This window comes from Oncorhynchus clarkii, chromosome 19 (assembly GCF_045791955.1).
Source record: "Oncorhynchus clarkii lewisi isolate Uvic-CL-2024 chromosome 19, UVic_Ocla_1.0, whole genome shotgun sequence".
Taxonomy (NCBI): domain Eukaryota; kingdom Metazoa; phylum Chordata; class Actinopteri; order Salmoniformes; family Salmonidae; genus Oncorhynchus; species Oncorhynchus clarkii.
The window spans coordinates 26,798,428-26,811,163 of record NC_092165.1 but is presented as its reverse complement, the minus strand read 5'-3'; the positions used below and the strand labels follow the sequence as shown (position 1 = coordinate 26,811,163).

Genomic DNA, 12,736 nt, shown 5'->3' with positions numbered 1-12,736 from the left:
GGGTACCGGTACAGAGTCATGTGTGGGGGTACCGGTTAGTCGAGGTAACTGAGGTAATATGTACATGTAGGTAGAGGTAAAGTGACTATGCATGGCTAATAAACAGAGAGTAGCAGCAGTGTAAAAATGGGGTGTGTGGTGGGGATAATGCAAATAGTTTGGGTAGCCATTTGATTAACTGTTCAGCAGTCTTATGGCTTGGGGGTAGAAGCTATTAAGAAGCCTTTTGGACCTAGACCTGGTGCTCCAGTACCGCTTGCCGTGCGCAAGCAGAGAGAACAGTCTATCATTAGGGTGGCTGGAGTCCTTGGCAATTTGTTGGGCCTTCCTCTGACACCACCTGGTATAGAGGTCCTGGATGGCAGGAAGCTTGGCCCCAGTGATGTACTGGGCCATATGCACTAGCGTCTGTAGTGCCTTGCGGTCGGAGGCCGAGCAATTGCCATACCAGGTGGTGATGCAACCAGTCAGGATGCAGCTGTAGAACTTTTTGAGGATCTGAGGACCCAAATCTTTTCAGTCTTTTGAGGGGGAATAGGTGTTATCATGCCCTCTTCACGAACAGTTTAGTCACATCAACTTGCTCAATTTCCACATTATTCATTACAGTATTTAGTTGAGGTTTAGGGTTAAGTGAATGATTTGTCCCAAATACAATGCTTTTAGTTTTTGAAATATTTAGGACTAACTTATTCCTTGCCACCCATTCTGAAACTAACTGCAGCACTTTGTTAAGTGTTGCAGTGATTTCACTAACTGTAGTAGCTGATGTGTATAGTGTTGAGTCATCCGCATACATAGACACACTGGCTTTACTCAAAGCGGCATGTCAGTAGTAACGATTGAAAAAGTAAGAGGCCTAGACAGCTGCCCTGGGGAATTCCTGATTCTACCTATATTATGTTGGAGGCTTCCATTAAAGAACACCCTCTGTGTTCTGTTAGACATTTAACTCTTTATCCACAATATAGTAAGGGGTGTAAATCCATAACACATAAGTTTTTCCAGCAGCAGACTATGATCGATAATGGCAAAAGCAGCACTGAAGTCTACCAAAACAGTTCCCACAATCTTTTCATTATCAATTTCTTTCAGCCAATCATCAGTCATTTGGGTAAGTGCCGTGCTTGTTGAATGTGATCTGTTGTCAATTTGTTTACAGTAAAATAGCATTGTATCTGGTCAAACACAATTTTTAAACAGGCTGATTGTTTGGCTATTGGAGCCAGTAAATGGGGCTTTACTATTCTTGGGTAGATGTTCTATCCAAGTTGTCAAACCCTGGTGGCTTGTCATTGTTGATAAACAACAATATTTTTTTCACATCTTCCACACTCACTTTATGGAACTCAAATGACAATGTTTGTCTTTCATAATTGTATCAGTTATACTTGGATGTGTAGTGTCTGCGTTTGTTGTTGTCATGCTAATCTTGCCAATGAAAAAAATCAATAAAGTAATTGGCAATATCAGTGGGTTTTGTGATGAATGAGTTTGCCTTTTTGCCCAACATTTAATGTAAGGTGCTTCACAGTTTTTACTATCATTCTTTATATCATTTATCTTTGTTTCATAGTATAGTTTCTTATTTTTATTCAGTTTAGTCACATGATTTCTCAATTTGCAGTTCGTTTGCCAATTGGTTGTGCAGCCAGACTTATTTGCCATTCCTCTTGACTCATCCCTCTCAACCATAACATTTTACAATTCCTCATCAATCCACGGGGATTTAACACTATTTACAGTCATTTTTTTAATGTGTGCGTGCTTATTAGTAACTGGAATAAGCAATTTCATAAATGTGTGAAGTGCAGCGCCTGGTTGCTCCTCATTACACACCACAAAACAGCAAATATTCTTTACATCATCAACATAAGAATCACAACAAAACTTATTTTATGACCTCTTATACACTATATTAGGCCCAGCCTTTGGGACCTTGGTTTTCCTAGATTGGCTACTATATTGTGATCTCTACATCTGATGGATTTGGATACTGCTTTAAAGCAAATGTCTGCAGCATTAGTAAAGATGTGATCAATACATGTTGATGATTTCATTCCTGTGCTGTTTGTAAATACCCTGGTAGGTTGACTGACAACCTGAATCAGGTTACAGGCACTTGTTACAGTTTGAAGTGGGCAGATTGATGAAAGCCAGTCAATATTTAAATCACCCAGAAAATATACGTCTCTGTTGATATCACATACATTATCAAGCATTTCACACATATTATCCAGAAACTGAATGTTAGCACTTGGTGGTTTATAGCAGCTTCCCATATTAATTGGCTTTAGGTGAGGCAGATGAACCTGTAGCCATGTTACTTCAACAGTATTTAACATGAGATCCTCTCTAAGTTTTACAGGAATGTCGTTCTGATTATTAACAGCAACACCTCCACCATTGGCATTTCTGTATTTTCTGTAGCCAAGATGATTCGGATGGACTCTATCATTACTGTAGAATATCTTCTGTTTCCAGAAGGTGTCAAAAGTTAATTGTAAAAGTGATTACACCAGAGACCTACAGTAATATTTTAGCCGGCCCAACGATGGTAAAATAATTGGCTGCTTTTTGAAATCTTTCGGTGCTAGAATCAATTCTTTAAAGTACATTTTCAGAAGTTCTGAGCTAGTCCTCCTAATGTCGTTTCACCCGACATGGAATACAACAGCGTCAGCTTCCGGCAACTGTCGTAGAATGGTTGTAAGCAGCCGTGTAATGTCCTGTACCCGTGCCCCAGGATAGCACAGGGTTTTTGCCCCGGGAATCATGATGTTCCTTACGATAGAACTGCCGATGATGAAAGCTGCTGCTGAAGAGGTCAGGCTGTTCTTTCGCCATGAGTGGTTTCGCAAACTCCTAGAGGACAGAGGAGTTTGCCCGATGGACCCGAGCCAGCAGTAGTATCCATGGTGGGTGATGAATGAGCCGGAGTCTCAAGACAGCCTCACTGTCTGTTGAATGTGGGAGCTCTGAGGATCTGAACCAGAGGTAGAAGCCATCGGTGAGGGATCCAAAACAGAGGGCGAAGGCGCATGTACCTCCGGGTACCTTCGAAGCCCCCAGGGAGGAAGTCGCCGAAGTCTCTGGATCCAGGGCGGTGAAGCTGTTTCTAGTCTGTGTCCGGTCCGGGCTTAACATCTCCAAGGAAGCCCCCCTTTCCAGAGGATGCTGTTTTTGATTTCCACGGCGAGTGACATACAGTACATTCGGAAAGTATTCAGACCACTTCCCTTTTTCCACATTCTGTTACGTTACAGCCTTATTCTAAAATGGATTAAATAATATTTTTTCCCTCATCAATTTACATACAATACCCAATAATGACAAAGAGAAAACTGTTTTTAATTAAATATAAAAAACAGAAATACCTTATTCGCAAAAGTATTCAGACCCTTTGCTATGAGACTCGAAATTGAGCTCAGGTTCATCCTGTTTCCATTGGTCATCCTTGAGATGTTTCTACAACTGATTGGCGTCCACCTGTGGTAAATTCAATTGATTGGACATGATTTGGAAAGGAACACAACTGTCTATATAAGGTCTCACAGTTGACAGCGCATGTCAGAGCAAAAACCAAGCCATGAGGTTGAAGGAATTGTCCGTAGAGCTCCGATACAGGATTGTGTCGAGGCACAAAACCAAAACAATTCTGCAGCAGTGAAGGTCCCCAAGAACACAGTGGTCTCCATCATTCTTAAATGTAAGACGTTTGGAACCACCAAGACTCTTCCTATAGCTGGCCCCTCTCAGCCAAACTGAGCTATTTGGGGAGAATGGCCTTGGTCGGGGAGGTGACCATGAACCTGATGGTCACTCTGAAAAAGCTCCAGAGTTCTTCTGTGGAGATGGGAGAACTTTCCAGAAGGATAAACATCTCTGCAACACCACCAATCAGGCCTTTATGGCAGAGTGACCAGACGGAAGCCACTCCTCAGTAAAAGGCACATGACTGCTTGCTTGGAGGACTCTGACCATGAGAAACAAGATTCTCTGATCTGATGAAACCAAGATTAAACACTTTGACCTGAATGCAAAGTGTGACGTCTGGAGGAAACCTGGCACCATCCCTACGGTGAAGCATGGTGGTGGCAGCATCATGCTGTGGGGATGTTTTTCAGCGGCAGATACTGGAAGACTAGTCAGGATCGAGGGAAAGATGAACAGAGCAAAGTACAGAGAGATCCTTTTTTGTATTTTTTTAACACCCGTTTTCTCCCCAATTTCTATCTTGTCTCATCGCTGCAACTCCCCAACTGCCTCGGGAGGCGAAGGCCGAGTCATGCGTCCTCCGAAACATGACCACCAAACCGCACTTCTTAACACCCGCCGGCTTAACCCGGAAGCCAGCCCTATGGGACTCCCGATCACGGCCGGTTGTGATAAAGCACGGGATCGAACCCGGGTCTGTAGTGGCGCAATCTAGCATTGTGATGCAGTGCCATAGAACGCTGCGCAGTCGGGAGGCCCCAGTACAGAGAGATCCTTGATGAAAACCTGCTACAGTGCGCTCAGGACCTCAGACTGGGGTGAAGGTTCACCTTCCAACCCTAAGCACACAGCCAAAGACAATGCAGGAGTGGCTGAAACGAACTGCAGCTCTTTTTTAAGTCTCTGAATTCTGTGACCCGTTTAAAAATAAAAATAAGATTATTTCACCTTTATTTAACCAGGTAGGCTAGTTGAGAACACGTTCTCATTTGCAACTGCGACCTGGCCAAGATAAATCATAGCAGTGTGAACAGACAACACAGAGTTACACATGGAGTAAACAATTAACAAGTCAATAACACAGTAGAAAAAAAGAGAGTCTATATACATTGTGTGCAAAAGGCGTGAGGAGGTAGGCGAATAGTTACAATTTTGCAGATTAACACTGGAGTGATAAATGATCAGATGGTCATGTACAGGTAGAGATATTGGTGTGCAAAAGAGCAGAGCCGTAGTTTTCCCTGATCTGGTAACCTAACCAGATAAAAATCCAGAATTTATACGGTATGACTTGATTAATCTGTTGTTAAAAGGGCTATGATGTGTTTTTTTTAAAGCTAGAAATTCTCATGTCCTTCTGGAGGATGCAAACCCTGTCAAACTGCAGAAATCTTGTACTTGTTGATATTAATTATATTTTAAAGGACTAGAGGAATTTCTTATACACAGACACAGAAAAAGCAACATGATTGGACAATAAAACTCACAGGGCTGAGCTAGCTTTATGCAGATTTGCATCATGTAGTCCTGCCCTATGCAACTGTAAGCCTAATAAAAAATTTACTCACAGTCTGTTATTTTGTTTATTCATTAATTCTAGTTAATAATTGTGGATCAAAAAAGTCTAGGTAGCCTAGTCAGCCTGAGTTTGAATACAAATCAAATGGATCCCATTCACGTTTTCTCACAAACAAATGGGCTATAAATACACAAAGTTACTGCTTCGTTTACCCTGGCCAGAGGGACAGGGTGCATAGTAGGCTAGACTATGCAACTGCTGTTGCTAGTAGCTTTCAGTTGATCAGACTGAAAAATAGTCTAGTTTCCATGCAATACAGCATGTCAGATCGCTTGTGTTTAGGTATCTAGGCTGCTACATCTATGTAAGAGCTTTTGCTTGTGTCTGTCGGGAGTGATGTGTTATCGCGCTAGCTAAATAAATATCGGAGGAAAGTGGAGAGCAAGCCTTGAGTTCTGTGCGACCTGAGATTTCTGTGAATCTGATTGCTCAAGACACACAAAGAGCCTACTAATTGTGCGCGAGTTGACAAATGATGAGGCAGATCGGACTAAAAAAACAGCACTTTGCGCTGCTTTTTGAAGCTTTGCGTCAATATATTTTACAAAAGTAAATCAAAAGTGGTGTCACACCTGATTGAAAAGTGCTGTGGCAAATGTCGCCTCGCCACACGCTTTCCGGCAGGCCTGGGTCTATAGGTTTATTCTTTCTCATTCAGCACACTATGGTGTCTGTGCTTCAGTTATGAAAGGGCCTACAACAGAGATGTTCGGTTACCTCTGGTTTTATTTTCTACCTGTCAGTTAATGGATTCATGTTTGGCCTGAGAGTCTGAATCAGAGAAAATTAAGGTCATCCTCAGGGGCCATGGCCATTGTCTCCAGAGTCCAGACAGCTACGTCATTCTGACACGTCTAACATCCCTGAGACAATAGGGCCATGGGGGGTGAATAGACTTCTGACCCGGTCTGCAGACATTGATATCAGGTGCTAAGGTGGCAGGCAATTGTGACTAGCTAGCCCACGCGTGACTAGCTACAGGTCAGGTAGAACTCTTATGAATGATTGAGGTGAACATTGCTCTTGTGTTGCTGACTCGCTGTGTTTTTCTCCAGAGGTTAAACTACTGTGACTATCTAGCCTTGAGTTGTGACTTGCCTACAGGTAGACTCCTATGAATGATTGAGGGGATCCATTGGTCCTGTGTGGCTGATTCGCTGTGTTTTCTCGCCAGATGCTAAGGTGACTATAGCTACTGTGACCGTAGTCTCTGTCTTCTCATAGCTGCTGAGGCTGGCCAGCGAGACTACTGTGACTATTGGCTAGGCCAGAGGTACACTATTGATTGATTGCTCCTATGTGACTCACTGTGTTTCCCTCTAGATGTGGAGCAGAAGGAGGAGGAGGGAGTGGATGCAATCAAGAACGAGGTACGTCATCCACTGTCTTCATTCTGCTGTGTTGTGTGTTACGTCGTCAGTCAATCAGTCAATCAATGACTCGGTCTCTGTAGGTGTGTCGATTCTCCACCCTTCTCGTGAAGTGTGCACTTGTACAGTTTCTTAGCTTCTGGCATGGATTTAACAATGGTGGAAACGCCCTCCAGTGAATGCTTACATCAAGTCTATGCTTGATGGGGAGTGTTGAAGTAGAGGCTCCTGAAAGAGGGTGTAGCCTCAGTCAGGGCCTTCGTTAGGACGGACCGCATGTTAGGGGATGGTGATGCTGGACTAGGGGGAAGGTTTCCTTTAGTAGATGATTTGTATAACATCACGACCTCTTGGACTTGTGAAATGGTACCTAATGGAGTATAGATCTGACATATCAAATACACTTTGGTGCTCAGTCCGACACGGAAGGTCCTTGCGTTAGTCGATGGCGTCAAGCAGGCTGACCACGCCAGGCTGCGATTGGTTGAGACTGTAGCGGGTTGCCACGGCTCTGGAAGAGACAGTTTGTGCTCCTTGCTGTTTGACCAATTGCACATTGTCTGCATTGGGCTACAGTTTTGTGAACGAGTCATCATCTCTTTCTGGAGCACACACCTCATCCCTCCACACCCCAAAAAGAAAAATAGCAAAGAATTGCTACTCCGCCTTGCTAGCAGCCGTATTAGCCAGCAGTTTCAGCAGTGATAGCATGAAACTTTGCTTGCGTCATCTTCCTCCTCTGCAAACATGCAACATCTTAGCAGAGCAAACAAACATCAAACTAATACGTTAGTTCATTTCTTTATTTTGGTTTTCTTCTTTGTATCCCTTTAAACAGGGAGTTGGAGGCCCTGGGACAGGCAGGCTGCGTGGCTCCGTCAGTCTGCGTCAGAGGCCCATTCCCAGAGTAACCTTCCAGGCCGGTGACCCATATTACATTAGCAAGAGGACCAGGGAGGAGTGGCTGGCTAAATGGAAGATGGAGGTGAGTACAGTGCCACCCACCGGCTGGCTGTCTCGCCACTGTCTCTGGCAGGCTTTTGACTCTTAGGGATGCCCAAACTGCCCATTGTGTCTTGGGGATGATTGTGTGGGCTCTAGAGCTGACCACAAAGATTTTTTATGGGGATGATTGGTTCCCAGTCCTCTCTAGCCATCCTGTTATTCAAACCTGGTCTCAGGGACTACAGATGGTTCAGAGCTGCCTGTCTGTTAGTGTTAGCAAGAGTCCAATAGACAGGGCATTCATAGCCGAGTGAACCAGTATTTGTTGGGTGCTTTCACAGCCAAGTGTATTTGATGGGTCATTTGATTTATCATAGAGGTACCATTTATTTCGTTGGCTTTGTAGGGTGTTTGAGTCTCCTGGAGTTTCCTTCCTGTCTTTGTAGGGCCTACTTCAGTGCACCATTGTCGACCAATGATAAATGACCACTAATTGTTGTTGCTCACTCGGGTTTTCTGTTGCCTCAGTTCAGTTCCCACTATACAGCCCAAAGTCACGTTATAGTCATGGTCCAAGCTGTGAACTTGCCCCAGTCAGAGACTAATCTAGCCTCCACCTAAATCCAAACTCATTTTAAGTTTATTTGCCATGTAATAAGCTAATTGTGAATCTTACTCGCCAGTAAGAATCTAAACTAAGGAGAGCGAACCAATAAGATAATTTACAAGATCATTCTTACCACATTTGCACACACTGCATCTAGATTTTTTTCTATTGTGTTATTGACTGTACGTTTACATATCTATATATAGGGCAAATATCAATCTAGAACAGTGTCATCTATTTTGAATGCAATTTGAATGGAGTTGACGGAGAGATAGAAAGACTGCGAGAGTGCTAGCACATGCAATGATAGGCTGTTTCAAAACTCTGCATCTGCAATAAAACAATCTTTACCATTAAAAAACAAGGCGACCCCCAAAAAGCCAGATGGAGATGGGTAAATTAGATGCGCATTTGATCTTTATATTACTGTAGCATAGGCTATGCTGCAGCAAATGTAGGCCTGAAAAAGAGTTACCATGATGAGATGATTGGTCTACGTGCGTTGTGAACTGCGCTCCGTACCGAGATGGTCTGTCCCCACCCTGAGCGTTGATTCATCAAGCCAGATTTAAACATCGCATGTCATTTAACAGTTCCATTTCACGCCACGCTGTTCATATAAATAATTTAGTATAATTGACCGGTTCCTCGCGGTTATTTATCTCGGGAAAAGAGAGTTGCTTTGGGCAGTAAACGCCGGTGGGTCTCAGTAGCCGGGTTCCCGCCATTCAACCCTAATCTACACTGATTGAAGTGGTTTTAACAGGTGACATCAGTAAGGGATCATAAGCTTTCTCCTGGATTCACCTGGTCAGTTTATGTAAATGGGAAGAGCAGGTGTTCCTAATGTTTTGTACACTCAGTGTAGTTAGTATTGCAGTTGTGTGGTACACCCCTATAATAGGCTATTGCATTTGTATTTATTTAAACATGCCTCCTCCTGAATGTGACTACACAGCATCCTACTAACCTGATGTGACAATGTACTTTACAGCTTGTTCAGGTTGTGTGTTTCAGATCATTCATAACTCCCGAAACGATATGTCGTAAATCCTCGTAAATGTCTCTCTCTCTCTCGCTCTCTCAATTCAATTCGGGGCTTTATTGGAATGGGAAACATATGTTTACATTGCCAAAGCAAGTGAAATAGAAAGTAAATAAATAAATAAAATGAACACTAAACATTGCACTCACAAAAGTTCCAAAGGAATAGAGACATTTCAAATGTCATATTTTGGCAATATACGGTGTTGTAACGATGTGCAAATAGTTCAAGTACAAAAGGGAAAATAAATAAACATAAATATGGGTTGTATTTACAATGGTGTTTGTTCTTCACTCTCTCTCTCTCTCTCTCTCTCCTCTCTCCTCCTTCACATCAGGAACATGTAGTGATTTGTGTGATTTCATTTCAGATCATTCATAACTCTTTCCATAAACAATATGTCATAAATCCTTGTAAATGTATCCTTGTAAATCACTCTCTCTCTCTCTATCTCTCTCTCTTGTTCATTTTCTTTCTTTCTTTCTTTCTTTCTTTCTTTCTTTCTTTCTCTCTCTCTCTCTCTCTCTCTCAGGCTCTCTGTCTCTTTCTCTCTCTCTGTTTCTCTCTCCCTCCCTTCTCCCCTCTCTGTTTCTCCCTCCCTCCCTCCCTCCCTCCCTCCCTCCCTCCCTCTCTCTCTCTCTCTCTCTCTCTCTCTCTCTCTCTCTCTCTCTCTCTCTATCTCAGGCTCTCTGTCTCTTTCTCTCTCTCTGTTTCTCTCTCCCTCCCTTCTCCCCTCTCTGTTTCTCCCTCCCTCCCTCCCTCCCTCCCTCCCTCTCTCTCTCTCTCTCTCTCTCTCTCTCTCTCTCTCTCTCTCTCTCTCTCTATCTCAGGCTCTCTGTCTCTTTCTCTCTCTCTGTTTCTCTCTCCCTCCCTTCTCCCCTCTCTGTTTCTCCCTCCCTCCCTCCCTCCCTCCCTCCCTCCCTCCCTCCCTCCCTCCCTCCCTCCCTCCCTCCCTCCCTCCCTCCCTCCCTCATGTCAGGAACATGTAGTGAGACTCACTGTTACATAATGAGTGGCTGTGTCCATGGCAACAAGATCGGGCCTACCATTCTGTATCCTCCCCCCTCCAGTACTCAGTTCTGCCATTGGAGCAGGCTTGGGGAGAACCCATAAAAGTGTCTGGTGGGGGGAAATATTGGCAAATTAGCAGGACATGCTGGGGTCTCACAAGTGAACTGCTGTAAAGAACCAGAGAAACAGGCAGCTGGGTCTAGGCAACTCAGAGGCTGTTTTTCTTTCACATAAAGGATTTAAAAATCACAAGATGACATAAGAGGACACTGCACATAAATATGCATGTGTAAGAAGAAATAGTCAGTATTTTGTTATTGAGATATAATAATATAATTATAATGATATAATTCCAAAAGGATGCATTTGTAGTGGTGGCATTGCAGCCTTGTGCTCAGGACTTAACAGAGAAGGTAAAGAAGCTTGCTGGTTTTGACTGTGTTGTTGCTGCTGGGGACAGGGCATCAGGTTCACTGTGCTGCTAGAGCTGACGGGGGAAGGAGGAGGAGAGGAAGAGGAGATTTCTTAACTGAAAGGGTTAGCTTAAAGGGGAAGAATCCCTTTCTGCTCTCTTCTTCCGCTTTCGCAGAGAGAGAGCGAGAGAAACGATCCCTCGTTTTATGTGCCTTTCGTTGTGTTACAGTGAGTGGACTTTTCTCTCCTTCCTCCCACCCCTCATTCTTCTCCTAACCCCTCCCCCAGCCCCAGCTATGGAAATGAACTCTGTGAAGATGAGGTTTGCTGCAAATTTCCAGCCCTGCTTGCAAGACAGCCTCTTGGCTCTCCGCCAACATTTTGCAAATCCTCTCTAGCCAACCAGAATTCCTGTCGGCAGTCACCTGACCCTGAATTCCCAGACAAAGAAATGTTCATGCTTCTTTCTCTTCTTTTTTTTGAGCGATCTCCTCTACCCCGAGTGGGGGGTAAACAATTGCAGCCCTACATTGGATTAAAAGGGTCGTGTGTTGGCGTGTATGGGTATGTGCATTGCATTATTTGTTCGATAACATGGTGGTGGTTAGTGTGCATGAGAGATTAGCCCGCGTACAGCGAGGGGAATATGCTGATTTAAGGTATTTCCACTAGAGACCATCTGCTCTCCCTCGGCAGCTTAAAGGGAAACCGTCACTTAGAAAAAGGAAAGTGAGAGCACAGTGATTTGTAGAAGTGCTGAGAAAAAGTGCTCATGCTTGAAAAAAAAAAGTTTTTTGAGACGGGAAGAACGTGATCCAGAGCGGTGTTTTGTGCAGAAGGTGTTTCCTGTTTAACAGCAGTGGCACTAAGAGTTATTTCTGTTTTAGCAGCAGTGGCAGTAAGAGTTAGTTATTTCTGTTTTAACAGCAGTGGCAGTAAGAGTTGGTTATTTCTGTTTTAGCAGCAGTGGCAGTAAGAGTTAGTTATTTCTGTTTTAACAACAGTGGCAGTAAGAGTTAGTTATTTCTGTTTTAGCAGCAGTGGCAGTAAGAGTTAGTTATTTCTGTTTTAGCAGCAGTGGCAGTAAGAGTTATTTCTGTTTTAGCAGCAGTGGCAGTAAGAGTTAGTTATTTCTGTTTTAGCAGCAGTGGCAGTAAGAGTTATTTCTGCTTTAACAGCAGTGGCAGTAAGAGTTAGTTATTTCTGTTTTAGCAGCAGTGGCAGTAAGAGTTAGTTATTTCTGTTTTAACAGCAGTGGCAGTAAGAGTTAGTTATTTCTGCTTTAACAGCAGTGGCAGTAAGAGTTAGTTATTTCTGTTTAACACCAATGGCAGTAAGAGTTATTTCTGTTTAACAGCAGTAGCATTAAGAGTTAGTTATTTCTGTTTAACACCAATGGCAGTAAGAGTTATGTATTACTGTACATGTTATATCACTTGTGTTAGTCTTTTTTTCTGTTTAGATAAGCTACATGCTTATACAATACATTGAATGTGTATGTACACGATCACACATCCATTATAGATTTGAATAGTTATACGTACGTTATACATGTTCTGACATATAGTTTGCAGCTGGGAAGTTTTGATTGTGGCGGTTGAATAACTGAACCGGCTGAACTGGGAGAAAGTTCACTACTAGGCCCCACCCCCCATCCCATGTGTTATCAGTGGTTAATTTACTCTTAAAACACACCAGAATAACACTTTTCTAATCACCTTCTTTGTTGTAGACTGTTGTAATTCTATAGATCTATAGAATTGTGTATGGATTGTTTATTTTTTTACAGATTAATCGCATACTTTAATACTTTACATGGTAAAATGTCTTCATGGAAACTCCTTTTCAGATGATTAAAAGCTTTTCAAGTTATTTATAAAGCCATTTAACCAAGCTCCTCAGGAGGCAGTTTTAAGAATGCCACTTGTGGATTCATAGCGAACTATGTTTATATATTCATGACTGACCCTGTAATATTCCTAATTGTCTCCTAAGAGGACCTAATACAATGGGGACCAGGTGGCGTCTTTTTGGATGTGTGACCCGCT

General features: G+C 43.1%; 1 protein-coding gene across 5 annotated transcripts in view; it reads left to right on the top strand.

Moving 5' to 3' along the window:
• The window catches only part of LOC139374988 (DNA (cytosine-5)-methyltransferase 3A-like), a 65,592-nt gene that overhangs the window by 31,366 nt on the left and 21,490 nt on the right, over window positions 1-12,736 (top strand). For 2 of the 5 annotated variants that reach the window (XM_071116297.1, XM_071116298.1), the window contains exons 5-6: window positions 6,620-6,666; window positions 7,505-7,651. In XM_071116297.1, coding sequence (XP_070972398.1) covers window positions 6,620-6,666; window positions 7,505-7,651 — 194 coding nt within the window. Of the gene's footprint in view, window positions 1-6,619; window positions 6,667-7,504; window positions 7,652-11,115; window positions 11,253-12,736 lie in introns of those variants that run through there. The other 3 variants (XM_071116300.1, XM_071116299.1, XM_071116301.1) reach the window with 2 other exon arrangements.